Source organism: Myxocyprinus asiaticus, chromosome 8, assembly GCF_019703515.2.
Source record: "Myxocyprinus asiaticus isolate MX2 ecotype Aquarium Trade chromosome 8, UBuf_Myxa_2, whole genome shotgun sequence".
Classification (NCBI taxonomy): domain Eukaryota; kingdom Metazoa; phylum Chordata; class Actinopteri; order Cypriniformes; family Catostomidae; genus Myxocyprinus; species Myxocyprinus asiaticus.
In genome coordinates, this window is record NC_059351.1 from 29856679 (window position 1) to 29883462 (window position 26784).

Consider the following 26784-nt stretch of genomic DNA (forward strand, 5'->3'; position numbering starts at 1 on the left):
CCTTGAGGGTGAGTAAATGATGTTGGAATTTTCATTTTTGGGTGAACTATACCTTTAAAATCTGGATTTCCATTGACAAATGGACAAATTATTGACAAAGTTTTCCTCCTGTTCTATCCTACTTCTGTTCTATCTGGTCATGTTTGCCTTCAGATATTCTTAAAGATGACTTAAATCATTAGGTCTGCATCCTGCTGAACTCATTTCATTCTCGTTCAACAAATGCATGCAGTTACAGTCTCTAGTTACCTTTATCACTTTTTTGTGAGGCGTGGCATTTTGCCTTATTAAAATGCTGAGTGGCTAGTAACTTTGGAACATCACTTGCCACAGTGGCCGATGAGCCAAAAAAGTTAATGTCAAGCCCTGTGCACCATTATTTAAAATATTATTATGGCATATTTTATCCCACATAACCCCACCCCTAAACGGCACATTATAACCAAATGAACTGTGATTTATTGCTTTATATGTCTGTCTCTTTCTGACTTAGTGGGTGGTTCTTCACCAGTTTAAGTGGTAATAAGCCCTAGACCTTTTGCCGTAGTCTAAGGTCTGACTACACAAGAATAGGGTCACCTATACGGCTGCAGTTACAGTGCAGATTGTGGGTTTTGAAGCAGCTGAACTGATTGTAACTGGTTGCATTTCCCATTACTACTAGTGGATTACTATAACATGCCATTGTTCTCTTGATCCACAAAATCTTGTCACAAAGTAGAAAATCACAAAAAGTTGTTTTTTTTTTCTATTCATTTCACTCAGCATTTAACAAAATGAATTGAGTCAACCATTGTCTAAGACATTTGCTGGAAGAAACCCACTTGTCTTGTTGCATAGCTCACTGCTTGCCGGTTAACAATGCCGTTGTAGTGTGTATGCTCTGAGTGTAACTCCTAAAGGAGAGATTTTGTGACTGTGGCCATTTGTGCTTAAATGGCCCCCTAATGATGCTGAATCTGTAAGCAGCACTAACCCAGAGCTCAGACTCAAATAAACACAATGCTCACATACAGATCACTGTTATTCATCGTGAAACTTCTCAGAGGAAACAAAGAAGTTGATTGGTTTAGTTACTGAGTAAAATGAGTCATTTTGAACAAGGGTCTTTGGAGGTCAGTGTAGTGAGTAGTTTGGTTTATACAAACAAAGTGACTGCAGATAAGGTTGTTTAGAAAGTTTGATCTTATTTGAAGTCCATTTTATTTATTTTTTAAAATAGTCCAGATTCTAGTCATTTTTTATTGTTTGTAACCCTGCCTCTTTGTATTTCTAAGGAAGAAAGGAAAAAGTTTGGTGAAGTGCTCTGAGGAATTTATATGTAGAAAACGTCTCGGTTACTGTTGTAACCTCCATTCCCTTCTGTCACTCACTCAACGTTGTGTCGATGTAGTGACACTAGGGGTCACTCCTGGGAGCCCCAAACACCTCCAATCTTTGAGGAAAGGCCAATGAGAATTGGCAAGTGGAATTTGCATGCCACTCCCCCGTACATAAGGGTATAAAAGGAGCTGGCTCGCAACCACTCATTCAGGTTTTGTGCTGAGGAGCGGAGACAAGGTCCCGGCCATTTCAGCGGATAGTACAGCATTGTGGCAAGAGGGACACAACGTCTCGTTCCCTCCATCAGGGAACAGAGGTTACAACAGTAACCGAGACATTCCCCTTCTGTCACTCACTCAACATTGTGTTGATGTAGGAACACTAGAGGTCCCTATAGAAAACGCCACAACAGCTGGACCATGTTACGTGAACTGCCGATGCAGGTGCAAGCAAGCTGCTGCGTGTGTAATAGCAGGTGCATCAGTCTGCACATAGCCTACCCCAACTCCCCAAAAGACATAATTTAGTTCCCCACACCCGTGAGGGGGGGAAGCGACGTAACTAGCATGGGAGCAGGCCACGCCAGCCGGGGAAGGTGTTCTTTTCCTTTCCTATACTTTCAGGGGGAAAAAACCACATCCTGCCCAAAGGGGAGGTAACATGTGGCAATATGTCACGTGGGCTGACCAGCCGCACATGGAAGAGGCGTGATGGTAGGTCCTGCCTCGAAGGGGAGGAGCTCTACAACACAGCGACAAGGGGCAGTAAGAGAAAGAGCTGCTCAGAGCATCTAGAGCTCTGCGTGCGATCCAAATAGATGCGCAAAGCACGCATCTGGCACAGCAACGATAAGGCTGGGTCTGCCTCTTCCCGGGGCAGCTTTGCTTGCAGGCTCACCACCTGACCCCTAAAGGGGTCGTGGGAACCTTGGGCACATAGCCCTGTTGGGGTCTCAAGACCATGTGAGAACACTCCGGACCGGACTCCAGACAGGTGTCGCTGCCAGAGGACACCTGCAGGTCCCGAACCCTCTTGATGGATTTTGTGAACACAGTCAGGAGGGCCGTCTTCAAAGAGACAGCTTTCAGCTCAACTGACTCTAGTGGCTCAAGCGGGGCTCTCCGAAGGCTCAAAAGGATCATGGAGAGATTCTGAGGGAAAGAGGCATAGCCTAGGAGGATTCAGCCTCCTGGTGCCTTTCAGGAACCTGATAATCAGGTCGTGCTTCCCCAAGGACTTACCGTCCGCCACATCGTGGTGCGCCGCTATGGCGGTCACATACACCTTCAAGGTGGAGGGGGACAGCCGCCCCTCCAGCCTCTCCTGCAGGGAGGGAAGCACTGACCGACTGCGCATCTCTGGGGGCCTTTGCCTTGGGAAGAACATCAATATACTGTGTCTACCACTGCTAGTGGTAAGCCACTTAAAATCTTCTGTGTCCCGTCCAGGGCTTGCCAGACATGGAGATTCCAGAGGTCTGGGCGCGGGTGCCAGATGGTGCCCCGTCCCTGAGAGAGGAGGTCCTGCCTCAGGGGAATCTGCCAGGGAGGGAGGAGCGTGAGATCCGAGAACCAAGTCTGAGTGGGCCAGTACGGCGCCACTAGGGTGACCTGTTCCTCGTTCTCCCTGACCTTGCACAAAGTCTGTGCAAGGTCGAATCGACTTTGCCGAATCAACTCCAAAACAGCTGGCCCACCTGGGGGTGGAGTCTCGACTCTCCCTTGAGCGTCACCCACCACCACAGAGCGTCTGCTATATGGTTCGGGCTGCCTGGGATGTGAGTGGTCCACTGACTCCAGAGGAGACGGTGGGCGAGTTGTGGCGTGCGACTCGGACGTAAGCCGCCTTGGTGGTTTATATACGCCCCCGTCTGGCCAGACCAACACGCGCTTGCACTGGATCAATGGCAAAAGCCTCCGCAGGGCGAGCAGTACCGCCAACAACATGAGGCTGTTGATACACACAGTCGCGGTCCTGTCCAGGAGCCAGCGGCTGCGTGCCCATTGCAAACGGCGACCCAGCCTAACTTGGAGGCATCTGTCGTAACCAAGATGCACCTGGACGCTTGCTGTAAGGGAACCCCTGCCTGTGACAATGCAAGGTCTGTCCAAGGGCTGAAGAAGTGGCGGCAGATCGGCGTCATGACCACACGATGTGTGCCGTGGCACCATGCCCATCTCGTGTCTCGAGTCTGAAGCCAGTGCTAGAGTGGTCTCATATGCATCAACCTGAGCAGCGCGGCCGTTGCCGAGGACGTCATATGCCCCAGGAGCCTCTGAAACTGTTTCAGTGGGACCACTGCACTCCGCCTGAATGACTGCGTGCACTCACTCGCTCGTTCTCGCCCTGCACCGAGGTGAAGTGGACGCTGCTGAAACGGGGCAGGCGCCTGGTGATCTGAATCGCGTAGCTGAGTTGGATGGTCCTGGCCAGCCATCGCGACGGGTTGGAAAGCGCTAACCACGCGTCCAAGCTCCGGGCGAAGGGCACTAAGGGGACAATTGTGTCTAACGTACCTGTGGGTGGGGCCTCGTGGTGGGGGGAGCAGGGGACGCCATGTCGAGGAGCCTTGCTTAGTCTCGAACTCGTGGCTGCGCTGAGGATGCCCTCGAAGCACTTACCTTGCTTCATATACCTGGCATCGGGGGAGGTCGGTGACGGGGGAGGAGGTACTTTTTGACCATCCTCGTAACTCGTCACAACCGCCTGGCGGTGGGTGTGAGTGTGGTGTGGTCGGGCGCGCAAAAGTGGGGGGCCCGCGTTTGCGATGTCCAAGTCGCAGGTGCTCAGTGTCCGGTCACCATGATAATAGCGGTCGTAAACACCGACTGTGTGACCCAAGGAGTGAGGAAACTGCTCTTTTTTTTAAAAATGCGGGTACCGCAGCCTGTTCGAGGTGTGGTGAACACAAAACAAAAGGGAACACAAGATTTACCTCCCGGCCCTCCACCGGGGGATGGAGTGGTCTGGATACCAGCTCCATGGTAGCAGCAGACATGTCCCTCCCTGGGTCGTCCGTCTCAGGGGCACTTTGGAGCCTTCCGAGTCCTTGCACCTGGTCGTGAGGCTGGGGGCTCTACGCCGGGGCTGAGAACTGGGCTCGGGCTGTGGCGGAGCCGCCTGGGCTTTCGCCGCTGCAGGGGGATGCCCTCGGCGAGCAGATGGGGTACAGGATCTTGAGCCGCGCCGGGGCAAGATGTGCTGTATTGCCTCAGTCTGCTTCTTCACCACCGAGAACTGCTGGGCAAAGTCCTCGACGGTGTCGCTGAAGAGGCTGATCTGGGAGATGGGAGCGTTGAGAAAGCGAGCCTTGTCGGCATCCCTCATCTTGACCAGATTCAGCCACAGGTGGCGCTCCTGGACCACCAAGGTGGACATCGCCTGCCCGAGTGCTCACGCAGTGACCTTCATCGCCCGGAGGGCGAGATTGGTCGCCGAGCGCAGCTCCTGCATCACATCGGGATCAGGACTACCCACGTGCAGCTCTTTCAGTGCCTTGGCCTGGTGTACTTGCAGGAGGGCCATGGCATGCAGGGCAGAGGCGGCCTGTCCAGTGGCACTGTAGGCTTTAGTCACCAGAGACGACGTAGTCCTACAGGCCCTGGAGGGGAGCGCCGGATGATCCCACCAGGTGGCGGCATTTTGCGGGCAGAGATGCACTGCAACCGCCTTATCCACCTGAGGGATCTCCGCGTACCTGTGGGCCGCCCCGCTGGCGAGGGTAGTGAGAGCGGATGAGTTGGGAAGTCGAGTTCGGCCAGAAAAAGGTGCCCTCCAGGACCTTGTCAACACGTCGTGCACTTCTGGGAAGAAGGGGACCGGGGGGGGCGTGACTGTGAGCGGCGCCCCGAAGGCTCAGGGGAGGGTGGATAGTTCCAGTCCAACCCGACACTCGCGGCAGCCCGGACAATCATGGCGGTCAGCTCGAGTCAAGCCCTTGGCATCCGATGCAGCGATCAGGGACTCATCCTGCTCACAAGCCCCGAGAGAGATGTTAGGCTGGCCGTGAGGCGAGCTGGTCTCATCTCGGAACTCGATGGGGGCAGACGAGCATGCTCGGGAACGGGAGGTCCACGGGGAATTACCTGGCGAGACCACGCCCATTGAAATCCCCAAAACGCCTCCAGTGCCAGCCGGGCCGGCCTCGTACCCGGGGTGGGGGGAGATCAGCTGGAATGGCTTTCCCTCGGAGGAAGGAAAGCCGCGACCGCAACGTTGCCATGGTAATGTTCTCGCAATGAGAACACGTACCATCCACGAACGCTGCCTCAGTGTAAGTGCGGCCCAGACACGTGAGGCAGCGCCCTTGGCCGTCGGAGGCAGAGAGATAACGACTGCATCCAGGAATCACACAAAGATGGAAAGGCATCTTTAAAAAGACGCATCTTTAAAAAGACGTTCACATAAATGTGTTGCTCTGATTGTGGAAAATATACTCTTTGCAGAAAGATATACTCTCTCAGTAGCGCTGTCGAAGCGCCCAGGGGCGTAGTCTGCACTAAGCGTGCAGAAGGAGAGAAAGCCACTGAAATGCGCCGTATATCCAACAGCATACGCTTCTATCTGAGGTGAATGGACCGGCAGTGGAATTCAGCTCGCTGACACACAACCGCTCGGCTCCGAAGAAAAAATCTGAATGAGTGGTTGCGAGCCAGCTCCTTTTATACCCGTATGTCCGGGGGAGTGGCATGCAAATTCCACTCGCCAATTCTCATTGGCCTTTTCTCAAAGACTTGAGGTGTTTGGGGCTCCCAGGAGCGACCCCTAGTCGACACAACGTCGAGTGAGTGACAGAAGGGGAACTGTGGCTGATTTGTACCGGTGTTATCTAGAGGTTGTTTTGGCTGGAGTTTATAGTCACTGTAGGGGTTTGTGTTGAGAATTTACAATGACTTTAAAATAAAAACAAAAAAACATCTACAATATTCTTTACTTGATTTTTATTTTATTTTCCCCCAGTTAGTGTTTAATGTACCATTTATCATTTATAGTAGGGTACAATGGGACTAAAATGTTCCATGGAGGAAAAGGCTCCATTGATTTTATTTTCTCCAAAAATACTAAATAGCAACAAAAACTACCACAGCACTTTCCTAAACACCTGTTTGTCACTATGCACTGGAAAATTTCCGTGTTTTATGAGATCTTTGCATGTAGTTTCTATTTGTTTATTTTGAGGCAATTTGATCTCATTTTTATTATTTTTTAAAATGTTGCAAATTTATGTAGCTAATGAAAATCCCTGAAATGAACATTTCATTTGAGACAAAATACTTATTTATCATTTTCAGTTTTGTTTAAGGACATTAAATCAAACATTTTTCAGTAACTGTCTAATAAGAGAAAGGATAGTATTTGGGGTAAAAAGCCCCCCTGTTGAAGGGGATAAAGGCCTCTGTTAAACATTTTTTTGCAGAGAATATATTTGTTATGAAAAATGTTCAAAGTGGGCTCACATTGACTGATCCAATCATAATAGAGATTAGTTTGTTTATAGAATACTTGAGATGAAATAAAATGCCAAATGTGTTTGAAATTAACAGGAAACGGTTGACGTTTTTTCTGAAGTGGTTATTTTGAGTAATCTCAGTTTGTTACTCAAAAAAGCATCTTGCTGTCTCAAAATTATTTGCATTAGTTGACAAACTATTGCCCCATATCTCTTTAAACACCCTAGGGACCTTTTACCCTTAAGTGTGTGGAAAAAGGCTCTCTAACCACCTTTATTTTATTTTAATTTTTTTACTGAAACAACCTTCCGTTATTATTTATTTTCACACAAATTATGTTGCTCCATCAATTTTCAATAAAAATAAATAACATTTTTTGACCTTGATACATTTTGTGGCCAGAAAAATATAAATAATAATAATTCCTTAAGGGGTGCCTTTAGCCCTGTTGTACCCTATTCAATAGCACAACAGCACACTAGTTTCAGGATTCTCTATTCATATCTTGCCAGTTAGCATATGTTTTTCATTCAGAACAGCAGGATAACAGTTGCGGGATGATCCCCATCAGAACAGCCTGGGGTTCGGAGACTTGCTCGAGGGCACATTGATAAGTGCAGTCTAACTCATGTTCATGGCTCACTCTTATGTGGTCAGGATGAACGTGCAAATGCTGAACCATTACTGTACTACTACTCCAATGTTTAACATTTCTAATTAATTAGCATTTGTTGTGGTATGTGATCCCTCATTTTAAATAAATTTAAGCGCTGCAGCCTAATTCTCCCAAAGATTTCAAATTTGTCATGTTGAATTTGGCAAAAATATGAAGCATGAAGACCTGCACTTGAATGCAAAGATTGTGAATATATACACAAACACATTATCAGTTTTGTGTTATTATACAGTATGTTATTACAAGCCCACTTTGACTGTCAAAGCATGTTTAGACCAATGTTGGCAAATTTCTATAAATGACTATCACTTTCACACACGTTTTTAAGTGGTCAAGTGGTTCTGATATTTTAGTCATTTATTTGAACACAAACTATTGTAAGAACTATTTATAGGCTAGCATTTGATGGTCTTGATTACAAGTTGAGGCTTCCTGTCCAATTCAGGGTCAAACAGTTGGATAAATTATAGCCTTATTTCCATCTTCGAAAGTTATCCAAAGTCATCTTATGAAATTCATTACTTATTCTGTTATATCCCTTTGTCCATTTCAAATGTCCCAGTAATTGGCAGAACTGAAATATTTTGTGAGAAATCTGATCGCTGTCTGTCTGAGACAGTGGCCCTGTTGCCTCAAATGACTATTTATGGTGGGAATTACGCTATGGAAAAATATGACAAACAGCATTCCAGGAGTTAAACTGGAAATGGTGTAAAAGAGCACACAGTGAGTCTCAGAAGAGCTGATAGGGAGCAGAAGGCATTCTTATGCAGGGCTGTGGGGCCATCTGACATGCACACATTAGTGTACTGCTGAGCTATTATCTGATTCTGTACTAATTTGCATTGACAATAGTTGCTTTCACACATAGAGTCTTTTATGGAAAATTTACTGAATGAGAAGTTGTAACATTACCTGAAAGTTCCGTTTTAATGCTATGTGTGAACAAAGCTGTAAGATTAACAGTTTGAGCATGTATGAGGTCAGGACGCGATGCTGTAAAAAGTCTGCTTTAAGCCAGTCACAATGTTCTGACAGGGATGAGAATTACTTGAGAGCCAAAAGATTTTGTCACATTGGATAGATAGTGAAATAATTCCTAGTCACAGGATATCAAACATGTTTGAAATTTTAGAGCCAATTAGAGAGGAAATGTCGTTGTGTATGAAGCTCCACGACTCAAATCTGAGGTCATACAGTAAGCAGCCAATGGAAATTGGCTGTGCGGGGCAACAAAACCGGACCATGGAGAAATGGAGATGGCGAACAAGTGCTCAAAGTGGACCTGAACTTTTAACGGCACTGACCTCCTACTCATGTTGCATTCTCTGTCTTTCTATCCAAGTCCACACCCAAATGCACCTGGCCTGTTTCTTTCATGACTCGGAACAGAATAGCAGCAACAACAACAGCAGTCAGCACCCATGCATCAATGTTTGTTTACATCTGTCATGCGTCTCCTGTGGTCAACGAAGCTAGTTGAATAAACTCAGAGTTTCAGAATAAGTTTCAGGTTGACAAAACCAGAGTGAGCCAAACCGTTTTAGATAGGGTTAAGCAATCTCAAGATGCTAGGTACAAATGTTTTCTGTTAACTGTGAGTTTGATCCTGAGTTCATGGTTAACCATGAAGCTTGTGCACATAAATGAGTGATGTTTGCCATAAACAGCCAATGGGTGAAGCTTGGAGAAAGTTGGCGCGATTTACTTCTCTCGAGACATTCAGTGTTAAGAATTTTAACATTTACACAGCACGAAAAAACAAAGCTGCTGCCACGAAAGAAAAAAAAACTGAATATAATGTGTCATTTAATTTACAGTATATAGATTCACAATAAGAACATACAGGCTTATTAATTTTAAAAGCATAAAAATCTATATATTTATCTAAAATGTTAAAGCTTTTATATTCATTTAAATTAAAATCCCACTATAATTTAATGAAGTGCAAGCAATGTCACTTTGTGTGATAGTCTACAATATAATTTTTACCAGCAATTTATTAATGTGCAAAGACTCATCACACAATACATTTGTTTTTAAAATGTGAGAATCACCTTACAAACACTTCTGCAAGCAGTATATTTTTTTCAAAGTTCTCAGCATCACACACTGCATACAGGTACAGCATGTAAAGAAATTCAAAGAAACTCAATAATGAATTGTAATGTGCTGCTCAAAAAATAAAAGCTTTCCCGATCTCTCAAATAAATCATCTTATGATATCTTAATTTAAAGGGCTAATAACATATAAAATCTTAATAAATAAATAATATTCATTAAATATATGCATTTCCCTGTGAAGGGCTTTTAATTATCCAGCGCGGTTGGATCCTTGTAAAAGAAAAATCTGTAATGTGTACCTGGGTCACGTAATCCACCCCATCCTCTTCTTGCTAGACAACGAAAGATGCCTTTGATAGATCCCGGTTTCCTTCTCTCCCCTCCATGCAAAACATTGCTGAATGTCTAACCATACTTTCCTTACAAGCCCTATGGATGTGTAAGGGGAAAGTGCAGGTGCATTTCTAATTTTATTTAGGTTGGACTCAGTAACACTGTTGACATTACCACAGATGAACACTGGTGTCTTTTCCATTTTTCCTGTAGCATTTTAAAACTGATTTAAAGACAGCATTGCAGTGGCGATTTCTCAGGGCCAGTAAAGCCTTCTCTGCTGGCATAACATGCCTAATAAATAAATATTTTTTCATCCTTTCATTCTCATTGACCTTTTTGCCTATGTATTTTCAATCGCTTTCCACTCCTAATTAATCTACAAATGAATAGCAAAAAACAAAAAAATGTATCCAATCAGAATTTATTCCTAGATGCTTACAAGCAAAGTGTGACAACTGTTTCACAAATTGCATGCCCGAAGCCATGCTCCTTAGCCAAAGCAGCGTGTGAGTTCTGAGCTCCGTCAGGCCTTCAGAATTTCCATAGAATCCCCCAACAGTGTACGTGAATAGGCATCTAAAGTCAGATTGTCAGATTCATCAGCCAATCAGATTGATTTATTTGTTCTTGTGGGTGTGGTCTTTAGGATATGTCCCAGTCCAGGCCTTCTAGCTGGCCTTGAGTGATGCAATCACGCTTTAAGCGATGTATGTAATTTGAAAGCGAAAAGCGCAAGATCTTGCTGATGAGTCGGCTGTCATCACTGCTGTTATTGCCGTTGAGAAAGAGATCCTTATGGATTTAAAAACCTGAGATGTTCTGCATGATCGTGCGATTGATTAATTAAACAGGAAAGGAGGACTGATTTTCACTTCAAGCAAATTGGTAAGTGCTTTTTGCATTGTTATAGCAACATCAGGAGTTTTCTAAGTGTAGGCTGCTTGAGCATTCAGTGTTGGATCAAGTTTTGAAAAGTAACCGTGTACCCTGACAAAACAAAATTTATTGCAAGCAAAATTTAAATCACAAATATTAGAGAGATTTTTCTTGGTATTGGACCTCCTTGGTTCTGGCTTTCGTGCGTGGACGTGTTTTTAAAATGTCAGCTGGTATTATTAGTTGATTGCCACATAATGTATGATAGGCATATAGTGTCTTATTCATTGTGAAACTGTGTTTTCTTAATGGCATGAATCGCACTGAAGACTTAAAATGCATGGGCCATGGCTGCTTATGATGTTGTGTTTGTGACGTGAATCCCGGCTGTGTGACTCATTAGACTTGCTGCACTGTATCTACATCCAGAGTAGTTTGAACAGAGACATAAAACTCTCGCAATGTCTCATTAAGCAGTATAGCAGAGTAAGTTGAGTAGGTGGGTACATGGACACTTCACCCAAACCTATTTAGAGTATTTAATTTAATCCTTCTTTGTATTTATTGTTATTGGTTTTGTTGTATATGATGTAGTTGTATTTATCTCATCTCATTAAGAACTGTTTTGTCATGTTTTTGTTGCACATATGCATCATGGCTCCTGGAGACACACTATTTCATTTCCTTTCCTACCATGTAGGAGAGAAATGACAATAAACACACTTTGACTTTGACATTGATACATTTGGAACAGTGATTTAACCTGACTGGAACTACCTGCGAATTAAAGGCTTTTAATGCACACATTCCAGCCAGTCAGAACAGAATATTCGAATAGAATATGTTATAACAATAATATAATCCTGTCCTCTCTGAAACTTATATTTCATGAAAGAGCTCCCTCTCTAAATGATAGGAAATAACAACTGGGTAAAAGCCATGCACAGTGTAGTCATGTTTCGCCCCTTCAAGGAAACAAGGTATTAACTTCTCTACTTTACACGTCTTTTCTAACTTCTCTATGTGTTCAGTTTTCTAAAGACATGATTACAGAATTAGAATGTACTGTATAAAATGCTTCGAAGCAACATTAAAGCTGCTGTGTGTAATTTCTGGGCCACTAGCAACACTTAACGGATATGCAAAAATAATGACTTCCAAACCGGTTTCATATGTTTGCTATTGTTCGGACAAACAGACGTTTCAGGCCAGTGGTTGAGCCAATGTTGCTATGTCAGGCTGCTCGAATAATGTTTGATAGCACCATACAGCCACATTGTTTACATGTTTCATGGAATTTAACCTATGAATATTTGTCTATGCACAATAAAATGGAATAGGAGAAAGTAGCTTTCAAGGGGTCGTAACATAAGGAATCAAATTTTCCCTTATAACATATAGCAAGTCTTTGTACTATAAAAACATATAGTGTATGTTTCAGAACTCAAAACTTCCTCCTCACTGCAAAAAGAGCATTTGTTAAAACTAAGCTGCCAAATCAATGTCAAACTGTGGTAGAAACTTGCATCTAACCGCTTCCACAATAACACATCAATGCATACATTACCTTATCACCTCCATAGCCCTGCCCAGTAGCTTTTAGCAGTGAGATGGCAAGGAGAGAGCAGTGGCCTGCTGCACGAAGCTAGTTGAATAAACTCAGAGTTTCAGAGTTAGTTTCAGGTTGACAAAACCAGATAGAGCCAAACGGGTTTAAATCTGGTTGAGCGATTGCAAGACGCTCTGTACAAACATTCTCTGTCAACTCAGAGTTTGATCCTGAGTTTATGATTAACCCTGAAGCTTTTGCACATGAGTGAGAGACGTTTGACATCAACAGCCAATGGGTGAAGCTTGGAAAGAGTCGGTGTGATTTACTTCTGGCGAGACATTCAGCGTGAGTTATGTCTCCGCTGAAGATCAAAAGATTATTATGAAAATATGAAGAATTTTAACATTTACACAACATGAAGAAACACTGCCGCTGTAAATACCCACTATAATGACTGGCTCTTGACTGACCTATGGCCTGTTGCACGAAACCGGTAAAAACATAATGTTTACATTATGTTTTTATAATTAAACATTAACATAATGTTTAATTTCATTAACACAGGTTCACAATAAGAACTTACAGGCTTATTAATTTTAAAAGCATAAAAATATACACATTTACATCAAATGTAAAAGCTTTTATATTAATTTAAATTAAAAAGCCCAAAATAATTTAATGAAGTGTAAGCAATATCACTTTGTGTCATAGTCTACATTATAATTTTAACCACTATATTTATTCATGTGCTAAGACTCATCACACAATATATTTGTTTTTAAAGTGTGGGAATTACCTTACAAACACTTCTGCAAGCAATATTTATTTTTTTGAGGTTCTCAGCATCACGCACTGCATGTATAGGTACAGCATGTAAAGAAATGCCAAGAAACTCAATAATGAATTATAATGTGCTGCTACAGATACAAGGTTCCCAGATCTCTCAAATAAAGCATCTTATAATAACTTAATTTACAGGTCTACTAATATATAAAATCTTAATATATAAATATAAATTCATAAACTATATACATTTCCCTGTGAAGGGTGCTTTAATTTGGAGTGAGAGATACAGGGGGAGATATCATTGTGTCAGATATGTCACTTTACTCACAGCTAATTGGTTCAGCATCAGTTTGCATCTGTAACCCAGAATAAAACCTACTCCGGGGCAGTTTAGCCATGTAGCGTAAGTTGCTATGGCGATGAACACAGGTGAAAATGACCCACCTTATTGGGCCCGAAAAACCAGGGTGTGCTCAAACTAAACTCAGACTTACCTTGGTAGCCACGGAAACCGGTTTTGTGCAACAGGCCATAGGTCAGTCAAGAGCCAGTCATTATAGTGGGTATTTACTGTCAAGTCTTAAAGGAGAAGCAGCACCAAAACCAAGAGTATCTGACAGAGGGTCAGAATGAGGGTGGTAAAATGTTTTACCAATACATTACATTTTTTTGTGCAGAAAAAACATTACTAATATTATAAGTGAACCTCAAGGAACATGTAAAAAATAATAAAAAGGCATGTCATAACCCCTTTAACACCTGGTAAATTCAGGTGGTCTCTGTAAAGTTCACAAATTCACGAAAAACCATTGTAATCATTTTGGCGATCAATTAATTTAAAAGCATATCTATCCTAAGAATTTAAAAATTAATCCTGTTTTAGAAACACATTGGCCGTAGCATGGCTCCTGTGATATATATTTCTATTTTTTGAACTTTGACTGCACAAATATTAAAACTAAAGTAGAATCTTTTCTTTTTTTTTCTCCACCTTGGGATGGATATAAATCCGCAGAGAATATGAGAAGCTAATATCCTTGTTTCCTTGAAGGGGTGAGATATGGTGTAAGGGAACCAATGAAGGAAAATACTTGAAGTAAACCTGTTTTCCCACTATGAAAGTGTTTTGAAAGTGATTTTTAGATTTATCCAAATCACATGAGAGGTCATTGGTCTGAAGTGAGCTTTCAGAAGTAACTCAAAAACTACATTTTTTTTAGTCGAATTAAAATGAAATTTTTCTAATTTATCTATGTAATTTGTGTTAAAGGATTAGCTCACCAAAAATTTATATTCTCTCATTATTTACTCAACCTCATGCCATACCAGAGGTGTGACTTTCTTCTGCAGAACATATCTTTGAGAAAATATCTCAGCTCTGTAGGTCCATACAATGCAAGTGAATGGTGACCAATTCTATGAAGCTCCAAAAAATACATAAATAAACAAAGTAATCCAGTGAAAAAAAAGGAGTTATATTTTGGTCTGGTCTCACCCCAAACCAATTGGATCACTTTGGAAGACATAGATTAAACCACTGGAATCATATGGACTCTTTTTATGATGCCTTAATGTCCTTTTTGAAGCTTCAAAGTTTTGGTCACTTGCATTGTATGGACAAACAGAGCTGAGATATTCTTCAAAAAATCTTTAATCGTGTTCTGCATAAAAAAAGAAAGGTATTCACATCTGGGATGGCATGAGGGTGAGGGCAAACACTTCCTTTAATAGGTACTTTCTTAAAATGGTTACTTCAACCTTTGTTGGGATTAAAAAAATAGTACTTAAGACCGCATACATAAAGTATACATGTTGTGTTTCAATTTATCACTGGATATTCAGTGAATCAAGCTGCATGCCTACATTCATTGAAGACATTGCAGAGGCAGAATAAGGAAATGAAGGTACAGTACACACACTTGAGTTAATTCTACTCTTTAAGTAGAGATTTATACCCAAACATTATTTGTGTGGGTTTGCCACAAGTGCGTCCTATGCTTCCTAGTATTTCAGCAAATGGCCATCTGCATATAAACGACCATCTCTGAGACAGATCAGATCACCCAGCAGTAGCTTTGGTGAGAATATTGCCCAAGTGGAATGGAAACTTCATTTCAGGGCTAATATTAGCCTGGCCCTCTGGAAAATTCCTTCTAAAATTCACAAGCTGAGAAAAGGCAAAGAATTTGTTTGGTGTTTGCTTCACAGTATATACAAGAGAGGGTTTTGCTTTTGTCTTTGGACTATCTCATAAAGTTACAAGGGAAACTGGTAGTGTACCCATGTCCTTGTAGAGAACTTCTGTCATTATTTAGTTTAATTCTTCTTTGAGAGTCTTTCTTTGAGAAAACACAATGCTTATGTAATGTTTGTCCCCTCCAATGGTGATATCAGACCAAGACTGGACTACTTTCATTTAAAGAAACAATACACAATGTTTTGAGACTGAACCCAGTTACTCGAGACCTCTAGACCTTCAATATTAAAGACAAAACACCTCAGTGTTTTGGGAAACAGGGTCAGACTTTGAAATTAGTTGAGAGCCCATGGCTTCACACCAGGAACGCTCTGAAACGTTAACACTCAAGAGTGTTGATTGTGAAGATGCAGTGTGTAAGGGCTAAAATATTGCTACATAAACCTGAGAAAGTAGTAATTTATTTGAAAGAAAATAGGGGGATGATTTGTAAAGATTTGGTGTAGAAGCCACAATAGTATTGTTGATATATCGTGAAAAGATTTGTTGCTGTAATACCATTATCAGCCTGCCAATTGTAGTTACAGAATTTTATTTTTTTAAAGCCAGGTTGTGGAAGTAAATAATAGGTCTATTTTGATACAGTGAGGAAATACGTTGCTTAAAGTGTAAACGGTTTAAATGTTTTAAAATTGGTTTGTGTAAGTCTTCCTTATCATAATCTAAGCAACTGTATTTCTTAGGTAAATCTCATCTGGCAATAGTACAGAGGGTTAACAATGAAGGAGAAGGCGACCCATTCTACGAAGTGCTTGGCATTGTCACCCTTGAGGACGTCATTGAAGAAATCATCAAGTCTGAAATCCTGGATGAGACAGACTTATATAGTATGTGCCATGAAACAAACTCGTACTTTTACAAAGAGCAGCAGAAATTCTTTATTATACTTTAAAATAGGGATGCACCAATACCGATACTGGTATCGGAATCAAGTCCGATACCACGCTCATGTACTCATACTCGTAAAAATGCTCCGATACCAAAAACCAATACCATCTGACGTACGAATGTCATAATGTAAACATTCAGCGCACAGATTAAAATCACATCATGTCCTAGTGAGATTATTTAACAGCAAAAGCTGCGATTTAATGAGATAAATAGATCGTTTGCACGTGCAGCGCTTTAAATGTGAGTGCTTGTGAATGTGTGGAGCCGGTGTTGTGCAAGCATAGAGAGACAAACTGCTCATACCTTTAGAGATCCTTGGCTCATACATGGAAAACACTATTATGAGCATCGCATTGCATTGCTCTGTTTATATCAGAGGGCAGCAGGCAGAGCACTAATTCACTTTTTAGCATGAGTCATATACAGAATACATATTTATTTATATAGTAGCCTTTTGCGGTTTAATAATTACTGTGATTCACGTAGCGACCTGCTTTTCCGGATTGGGAATCTGCCGTCATTACGTCAGAGCTCCTTGGTCTAACAACACAGAAACACTTCAAAATAAAAGCTCCACCAAAATAAAAGATACATTTAAATGAAAAAAGTATGACAGAAATAGACCACTACTGTATAATTATGTAATATTCACTGTTATACTACTACTACTACTACTACTACTACTAATACTACTACTACTACTACTACTAATAATAATAAAAACAATAAATCACTAGTAAATGTATTATATTTAAGCAATATCTCACATCTGTAATGCTCTATTATGCAGCAGTTTATTTCACAAAAATAACTCCAATGTTGTATTTGGGATTGTGCTGTGAGGTTCTGTATACAAGCACTTCATTTGCTAAAACATAATACAATATTATGTTGAAAACTAATTGTTATACTTTCATTTGATTAAAGTTTTAATTAATTTAAACTGGCAGCCAAACGTTTGGAATAATGTACAGATTTTGCTGTTTCAGAAGGAAATTGGTACTTTAATTCACCAAAGTGGCATTCAACTGATCACAAATTATAGTCAGGACATTACTGATGTAAAAAAAAAAAAAAAAACTGCACCATCACGATTTGAAAAAGGTAATTTTTGATCAAATCTAGACAGGCCCCATTTCCAGCAGCCATCACTCCAACACCTTATCCTTGAGTAATCATGCTAAATTGCTAATTTGGTACTAGAAAATCACTTGCCATTATATCAAACACAGCTGAAAGCTATTTGGTTCATTAAATGAAGCTTAACATTGTCTTTGTGTTTGTTTTTGAGTTGCCACAGTATGCAATAGACTGGCATGTCTTGAGGTCAATATTAGGTCAAAAATAGCAAAAAAGAAATGGCTATGGATCTTAACCCCATTGAGCTTTTGTGGGATCAGCTAGACTGTAAGGTTCGTGAGAAGTGCCCGACAAGACAGCCACATCAATGGCAAGTGCTACAGGAAGTGTGGGGTGAAATGTCACCTGAGTATCTGTACAAACTGACAGCTAGAATGCCAAGAATCTGTAAAGCTGTCATTGCTGCACGTGGAGGATTTTTTGGATGAGAACACTTTGAAGTAGTTTAAGAAGTTCTGAAATTTTTTTTTTAAAATTGTAATAGTAATTTTTCACATTATTAATGTCCTGACTATACATTGTGATCAGTTGAATGCCATTTTGGTGAATAAAAGTACTAATTTCTTTCCATAAGAGCAAAATCTGTACATTATTCCAAATTTTTGGTCGCCAGTGTATTTATTTAAACACCATTTTGGTGATAAAATTGAAATAAACTGCTTATATTGAGTTCAGAAAAAAAAACAAGTATCAGACTCAGTATCGGCGAGTCCTAAAAGAAAAGGACTTGAGAATGAGTATCGGTACTCTTACTCGTTCTCAAAAAAATGGTATCAGAACATCCCTACTTTAAAATTCTGTAAAATGACAGCATGGAGCACAGTGGAGTTTTGTCCTGTATGTAATTACTCATGTTAAAAATATACTATACTAGTTTTGCACTTTCCCCATTTAATATTCTTGGAATGACATGATTTTGTGTATGTAGAGTTGTACATTTGAACAGATACTTTCAGCTTTCACTCTCAACTAGCCTGCATCTAAAACAACCCTTTAAAATCCTATACATTTGAATTCATGAGCTAAGATGTTTTGCACACAGTACTCATCATTCAAGAAATTTGTTTAAAAACTTTCTTTCCTTGTCATCTCACTTTCCCGACAGCCGACAACAAAACAAAAAAGAAAATTGCCCATCGAGAGATGAAGCAGGATTTCTCAGCTTTCAAGCACATGGACAATGAAATGAAGGTTAAAATATCACCTCAGCTTCTACTGACTACTCTGCGTTTCCTAGCAACAGGCAAGTGTACTGCATTGCTGCTTGATTTACTCCAGTGTGTCCTGTGACTGTAGTATGCTTAGGGTGCTCACACAGAGAAGGAGCTTTTTCTTTATTTTGGCTGGGGGGGTGACATGCTGTTGATTTATACTTAGACATATTTGGGTTAGTAAAAAAAATTCTATGTTCAAGCCCAGGAGAAAGCGTACAAACGGCTTTTTCTTTTTTTTCGCATTTTTATCACAGCAGAAATAATATTTGATATTGGCAGAAAAGGTTTTGCCACTTTTTGGTTTCACAGCGTATTTAATCATAGAGAGCGTTCTTCTTAGTTCATTACACTTGTTGATTGCAGTAAAAAGAAAGATAAAAGTATTATAAGTATATAAAATTAAGTATTAAATATAATTCCAAATATTGCCTCCACTACAACAACATAGTTGCTTTCCAAGGCACTTATTTGTTTATTTTTTTCCTTTAGCCATTTTACAATAGTAATTTAAAGGATATTTTTGTGCCATTGCTGAGTCTTGCATTTTTGCAGAACTGTTCCGACATTTGGCACAGCCTCCTACAAGTACTTTGCTTCGCTATTAAAGGATCCAGAGGGTGGCAGTATGTAATAGGGACAAAAAAGGTTTTTGGTGTAGTGTTCCACTTTAAGAGATTAGTGTTGTTGTAAAATGTTTGCTGTAAATCTGTAGTATCATTCACCTTTCTAATGATATAAATTGTGTTGAAATTAAGTATGAATTTTAATCGTAGTAGTGTGTATTGAATGTAAACAACAATCGCAGGGCTGTTTGCGATATTTGTGACTAAACAGGTGAAAGCTCACACCAGGATTTGGTGAAAATTTTAATCTTGTGGCTTACACTAATCTTTGCTTAACAAATAAAATACTATTAGCGTTCATTGTCAAGGACGGAACCAGCTGCCAGGTGACACCGATACTGTAAACAGAGCTAACCAGGTGATGCAGAACTCAAAGACAGTAGAGATAAGATACTGTCGTTAGGCTAGAGCAAAAGACACACCTACTGACATGCAGATGTAACAATGTCTATAAGTGTACATCAGAATATGGATTAATTATTGAAGTCTAACAAATGGTCTGTCTAAATTATAGCATACTCACAACTGTAGTAGATAAGATTTGAATTTGTCTGTATATAAAAACATCAAATATCATGTACCACATGTATAACATGTAGCCTACCAACCAGTGTGGTCTGATTTGCAAATGCATGACTCTTATCATCCAGTCTCTTAAATCAGTCGCAAAGACTCAAAAATCACTTGTCATGTCCTATATGAAACCTAGCAAGAACTCTCACTGTGTTGTGTACCTACGGGTCATAAGACTTAACACATAAAGTGCTCTTCTTCAAGTACCAAAACATCAATGGAATCATTAGGGAACCGGAATTGTTATAGGAATATTCCGGATTCTGTCAAGTAAAGCTCAGTGGACAGCATTTGTGGCATAATGTTGATTACCCCAAAAATGTATTTTGACTCGTCCAGCCTTTTATTTAAAAAATTTAAAAATCAAGGCTAAAGTGAAGCACTTACATAAGAAGTGAATAAGGACAGTTTTTGGAGGGTTTAAAGGCAGAAATGTGAAGCTTATAATTTTATAAAAGCACTTACATTAATTGTTCTGTTAAAACTCATGTATTATTTGAGCTGTAAAGTTGTTTAAATCGTTGTTTTTGCGGGATTACAGGGATTACAGTGCAGGGTTGGGATGGTTACTTTTGAAATGTATTCCACTACAGATTACAGAATGCATGCTGTAAAATATCATTTGTAGCGTATTCCATTAGATTACTCAAGATCAGTAACGTATTCTAAATACTTTGGATTACTTATTGAGCATTGGTAGATTTTTTTCAGTTGTTTTGACTATAAAACTCTGCCAGTACAGTAAGACAAAATACACGTTAAAAATACATTCTCTGAAAAACTTAAATATCTTATGCAGTGTTGTTTCTAAAACAAGATTATTCAAACTGATCTTGTTTTAAGGATTTTTAGATATTTGTATAGGAAAACAATACAAAAATTATCAAGAATATGATTTTTGCCCTAATATTAAAGGTCTTACTAGAAAAAAAGGAATTATGATCAATGTGAATTTTCTTGATAAAAAAATATGATCGTGCCTGGTAACGTGCATGTAAAATGGCTAGAAATAGCATTTTAGCTTAGCATAAAGCTGACAATTTACACAAGGTTTATTTCTATTTCTTCTGCTCCAAACTTACTTCAAACGTACTTCTCTGTCTGCTCATGTAACACATCATAAGAAAGTGTTTCACTGCTGTTCAAATGCACTTTGGATTGCATCATTTATTTGTGTAAATGTTTTCCATCTGAAAGCACTAAATATTAAATGAAACAAATGACAATAAAATGATAAGTAATCTCTTCAGTAATCAAAATACTTTTTGAATGTAACTGTATTCTAAATACCAATGATTTAAATTGTGGCTGTGGTGGAATACAGTTACTTATATTTTGTATTTTAAATACGTAATCCCGTTTCATGTATTCCGTTACTCTCCAACCCTGTTACAGTGTTATAACATCATGGCAACGAAGTTGTAATATTGGATAAAACTTTACACAGAAAAGGTAAGCAATTTTATCACACTAAAATCATGTGAACATGCATATTGTTTACATCTTGTGGCTATAATTTTGAAATAGTGAGTATTTAGCATTTGCGGATTGGCCCCATTCACTTCTATTGCTTGTTTTGAAGAAAAGGAGGGACAAATAGAAATTACTTTTGTGGTAATTGACATTATGCCATAAATACTGTTGACTGAGCTTAAAGGGGTCATGTCATGAGGAATCAAGTTTTCCTATTTTGCCATATGAGAGGTCATTGTACTATGAAAACATACTTAAAGTTTCAGAACTCAAAACTTCCTCCCCAGTCCAAAAAGAGCATTATTGTTTCCACTCTGGAAAAAGACTTGTTTTGAAATTTGCCACATCGTGACATCAGATAGTTTAAATACCCCCCCACCTCCAAAGCATACTTCATAATCACAATGAACTGATAAAGAGAGAGTGGCTGAGGTACTTAAACACTGATACATGGCAAAAAATGATTTTCAAGACAGTTTTTTTGTCTTATTTTGCTTTAAAATTACCTAAACATTCTTAAAACATGATTTATTTAAAATTACATAAACAATCTTAAAACATGATTTATTTACTTGTCAAGCAAAATGTTATTAAGTCTATATAAAAAGATATTAAGTCTTGTTTTGAGAGAAATCTGACAAAATTTTGTGAACTACACTTAAAACAAGAAAAAAAAAAATGTGCCAATGTGGTAAGAAAAATAAACTTGTTTTCTGTTTGAATTAAGTTTATTTTTCTTACCCCATTGGCAAACAGTTTTTCTTGTTTTAAGCATAAATCTCACAAAATTTAGTTCCTTATCTGTCACTCACTCGACGTTGTGTCGATGTAGTGACACTAGGGGTCACTCTTGGGAGCCCGAGACACCTCTGGTCTTTGATAAAAGGCCAATGAAAATTGGTGAGTGGTATTTACATACCACTCCCCCAGACATACGGGTATAAAAGGAGCTGGTTCAACCACTCATTCAGATTTTCTCTTCGGAGCCGAACAGTCATGCTCACTGAGCTGAATTCCCATGACTGTTCATTCACCTCTGCTGGATCTGACGGTGCATTTCAGCGGCTTCTCCCCCGGCTGCACTGGTGCACTGCAGAGAATGCCCCTGGGCGCTTCGGCAGAAATAAGAGTATATTGCTCTAAAAGAGTATATTTCTCTAAAAGAATATATATCTCTAAAGGAGCGGCACACACGGAACGTCTTTTTAAAGATGCGTCTTTTTAAAGATGCGTCTTTTTAAAGATGCCTTTCTGTTTGTGTGTTGTTCCTGGTTGCGGTTGTTATCTCTCGCCTTCTGACGGTCACGATCACTGTCTTTCGTTTCTGGGCACTGCTCACGCGGAGACAGCGTTCGTGCAAAGCCACGCCCCACCCCCGTTCCTTTCTTCCCGGAAGTGCATGAAGAGCTGAAAAGGTCGTGGGAGGCACTTTTTACTGCCCGGTACCAATCTTTCAGCTTCCCTGCCCTCACTACCCTCGATGGTGGGGCGGCCAAGGGCTATTCGGCAATCCCCCCCAGTGGATAAAGCCGCTCGCAGTGCACCTATGCCTGCAGAGCGCTGCCACCTGGCGTGGGCGCCCAAAGCTCCCATCCAAGGCCTGTAGGTTTACGTCGTCTCTGACGGCCAAGGCCTGCGGTGCCACTGGACAAGCCACCTCCGCCCTGCACGCCATGGCTCTCCTGCAAGTTCACCAAGCCAAGGCGCTAAAGGAACTGCACGAGGGTAGTTCCTCTCCGGGATTGATGCAGGAGCTGCGCTCGGCGACTGACCTCGCTCTCCGGGCGACGAAGGTCACGACGCGGTCTCTCAGGCAGGCGATGTCCACCTTGGTGGTCCAGGAGCGCCACCTTTGGCTCAACCTGGTCGAGATGGGAGAGGCCGACAAGGCACGGTTCCTTGCTGCCCCCATTTCCCAAGTTGGCCAGTCCGGCGACAACGAGGACTTTGCCCAGCAGTTCTCAGCAGTTCTGTTGGCAAACTGCGTCTTCCTTGGGCAGAGGCCCCTCTGCCCCAGTCTCCATGCTTGTAGTAACTCCTCCCCCGTAGGGTAGGACCTACCATGAGACTTCTCCACATGGCATACTTCCGACATAGCTCGGCAAGACCATGTGATGTATTTCCACTTAAATACCCCCCCTCTCTCTGGGCGAGGTGTGTCTCCGCGGTGTCCTCCCCTTGGGAAGGACACCCCCCCGACTAGACCTGGTCGGCCCAGTTGGATAATCCCGCCTTTTTTAGTGAGTGGAAAAAAAGAAGGGGAAAAGAGGCCATGACTGGGCTAGCCTGTCTCTATCTTTTGGGTAGTCGACTTGTCCCAAAGGGCCGTTCGACACTCATAACAGTGTCGGGGAGGTTACGTGTCAGCCTGGTGCGCTGGCTATGAGGCACACAGCAGTCTGCCCATCACACACTGCCAGTTCATGTAACACAGTTCAGCCAGTTGTGGCATTTTGTATAGGGACCCCTAGTGTCACTACATCGACACAACGTCGAGTGAGTGACAGATAGGGAACGTCCTGGTTACTTGCGTAACCTCCGTTCCCTGATGGAGGGAATGAGACATTGTGTCCCTCCTGCCACAATGCTGAACTACCCGCTGAAATGGCCGGACCTTGTCTCAGCTCCTCAGCATAAAACCTGAATGAGTGGTTGCATACCAGCTCCTTTTATACCCGTAGGTCCGGGGAAGTGGTATGGAAATACCACTCGCCAGTTTATCAAAGACCAGAGGTGTCTTGGGCTCCCAAGAGTGACCCTAGTGTCACTACATCGACACAACGTCTCGTTCCCTCCATCAGGGAACGGAGGTTACGCAAGTAACCAGGACGTTAGATTTCTCTCAAAACTTAAAATCTTATGCCAGTTTGCTTGTCAAGTAAAATCACGTTTAAAGAATGTTTAGATATTTTTACTGGAAAACAAGACAAAAATACTTGTCTTGAAAATCATTTTTTGCAGTGAAGTTGTGCTATAGTTATTGTTGTTTGCTTTTAACCAAAGAAAAGTTTGAGTACCATCAAGTAAAGTTTTGTTCCTGGTTGTAGAAAAACTGCATCTTTGCATTAGGGTTGTCACGGTATCAAGTAGTATCATGATATTACACGATAGTGTGTTAATTCTTAACACAGTTTTTCATAGCAAAGGTGGTTCTTAGAAACTAGCCATTCCACTTGTTGCTCCGTAAGTGGTGAAAATAAGTGATTGATGAATAGGGAGAAGGCTCAAATGGACTAACTTGATAAATAATACATTCTTAGTTTGATGTAAATAAAAAAAAAGAAAAATAATTGCTGCATCAAAACAGCCAGTTCAAATGGCAATGGCTTTAAACTTTTATTCCATTGTATCTGTGATTATTTGAATAAAGATATTGTAACGTTGAAAATATATATATATATATATTTATTTTTATTTTTATTTTCACCCCTTTTTCTCCCCAATTTGGAATGCCCAATACCCAATGCGCTCTAAGTCCTCGTGGTGGTGTAGTGACTCACCTCAATCCGGGTGGTGGAGAACGAATCTCAGTTGCCTCCGCTTCTGAGACCGTCAATCCATGCATCTTATCACGTGGCTTGTTGAGCGCATTACGGCTGAGATGTAGTACGTGTGTAGGCTTCACGCTATTCTCCGTGACATCCACGCACAACTCACCACGTGCCCCACCGAGAGCGAACCACATTATAGCAACCATGAGGAGGTTACCCCATGTGACTCTACCCTCCCTAGCAACCGGGCCAATTTGGTTGCTTAGGAGACCTGGCTGGAGTCACTGAAAATAATGTTTTGAGCAACTGTTTCATTAATACAACTGCTTCTGTTGGTAAACAGCAGCGCGAATGCAGATTACACACACCAGTTTGATCGCACGTCTCAGGGATGTGATCTAACCGATCTGATCATAAGTGCGAATTTACCGCCACCATGCATTTGTAATTGGAAAAAATGTAATGAGTGCAACGTTAAATTTTTCAGAGAAAAGATAAATATGTAAAGGTTAAGATAAAGCATTTAGGTTAAATGAAGTGGCATTAACCAGTGTGTATTCAGCAAAAGTAGTGGGATCGTCAGGCAAAACCCCAAATAATTCCAAACCTCACTATGTGAATTTTTTTTTTTTTTTTTTAAATAAGTCAGACCGGAGATTTCCCTGGCCTGAATCGGACGGTGGGGGTATGTGGCGAAGAGGAGGGCATGGTTGGGCTGAGAGGATGCACGCCCGGTGCCCAATCAGTGGGAGAGAGATAAAGGAGGAGCCGGGGACACCAGAGAGAGAGAGAGAGAGAGAGAGAGAGAGAGAGAGAGAGAGAGAGAGAGAGAGAGAGAGAGAGAGAGAGAGAGAGAGAGAGAGAGAGAGAGAGAGAGAGAGAGAGAGAGAGAGAGAGAGAGAGAGAGACGGCGATGTGTGTGTGTGTGTGTCGACATCTGTTGTTATGTTTCAGTTCAGCATTTGTGTTGATTAAAGTTTTGTGAATTGTTAATCCAGTTCCCACTTCCTCCTTTCCCAAACCTTGTTACAATGTTTTTCCGTCTGTCCATGCTGTTTTTCATTTACTTTTATCCATTTAGCAGACGCCTTTATCCAAAGCGACTTACAAAATGAAGTATACAACAAAAGCGATTCACCTTAAGGAGACAGTAACATAATTAGGGCTGCAATACAAAGCTTCAAATTGTATTAGAAAAGTACTAGCCAAGAAAGAGATTAGAGTGCAAACTTATTATTTCTTTATTTTTAATGTAGGGCTAATTGCTCACAGAAAAGTTGTGTCTTTAGCTTTTTCCTGAAGACAGAGTAGGAGTCTGCTTCACAGGTGGTGTTGGGAAGGTCGTTCAAGGTACAGTGAAGCCGTTCCTATGTAAACATATGCTAGATGGACATCTCTGACCATTGCACCACATTTTACTTTATTTTCAGCATCAATAAGCTATTTTGTCAAGTGAAAAATAACTTCAGCTGTTCAGAGCGCATCTCAAGACACCTGTGTTCTGCTCTATTTGTTGCTCTGTGTCTTTTTTTTTTTTTTTGGACATACAATGAATGTAATATTTGGTACAATTGAGGAAATCATAGACAAGTTGAAAGTAAAGGTTTAGATTCACTTACTGCGCATACAGTATGTCATATTTAATGCATTATTGTTAGGTTTTTATGTCAATTTTAGTTAGAGTACAGTAATACTGTATTTTACATTGCAGAAATATTTACTTAACTTACAATTAATGGAAAATAATAATACACAAAAGATAGTAGTCTCTGTTGCCATGAAAAGCCACATTAGGCACCTTGTTCCTTTAATTAGATTTTTTTATTTTTTTTTATTGACACATTAACTGACATTGTAATACAATTTTGTTCACTTAACCTGTGGCATTTATTTAATCTTTATTCTCGGCTGGTAATGTTGTTTATACAATATAAGCTTAAGCAAATAATATATGAGGTAAATTAAATTTATTTATTATTATTAGACTTGATATGTACTACTGTACATTTGACACATTAATTAAGATTGCATAGGCCTGAACAAGTCTTGTCTCAGACTC

General features: G+C 40.9%; 1 protein-coding gene across 1 annotated transcript in view; it reads left to right on the plus strand.

Moving 5' to 3' along the window:
• The window catches only part of LOC127444915 (metal transporter CNNM2-like), a 70433-nt gene that overhangs the window by 31969 nt on the left and 11680 nt on the right, over positions 1-26784 (plus strand). Inside the window, exons 2-3 of the mRNA XM_051704574.1 lie at positions 16004-16147; positions 18457-18594. Coding sequence (XP_051560534.1) covers positions 16004-16147; positions 18457-18594 — 282 coding nt within the window. The remainder of the gene's footprint in view (positions 1-16003; positions 16148-18456; positions 18595-26784) is intronic.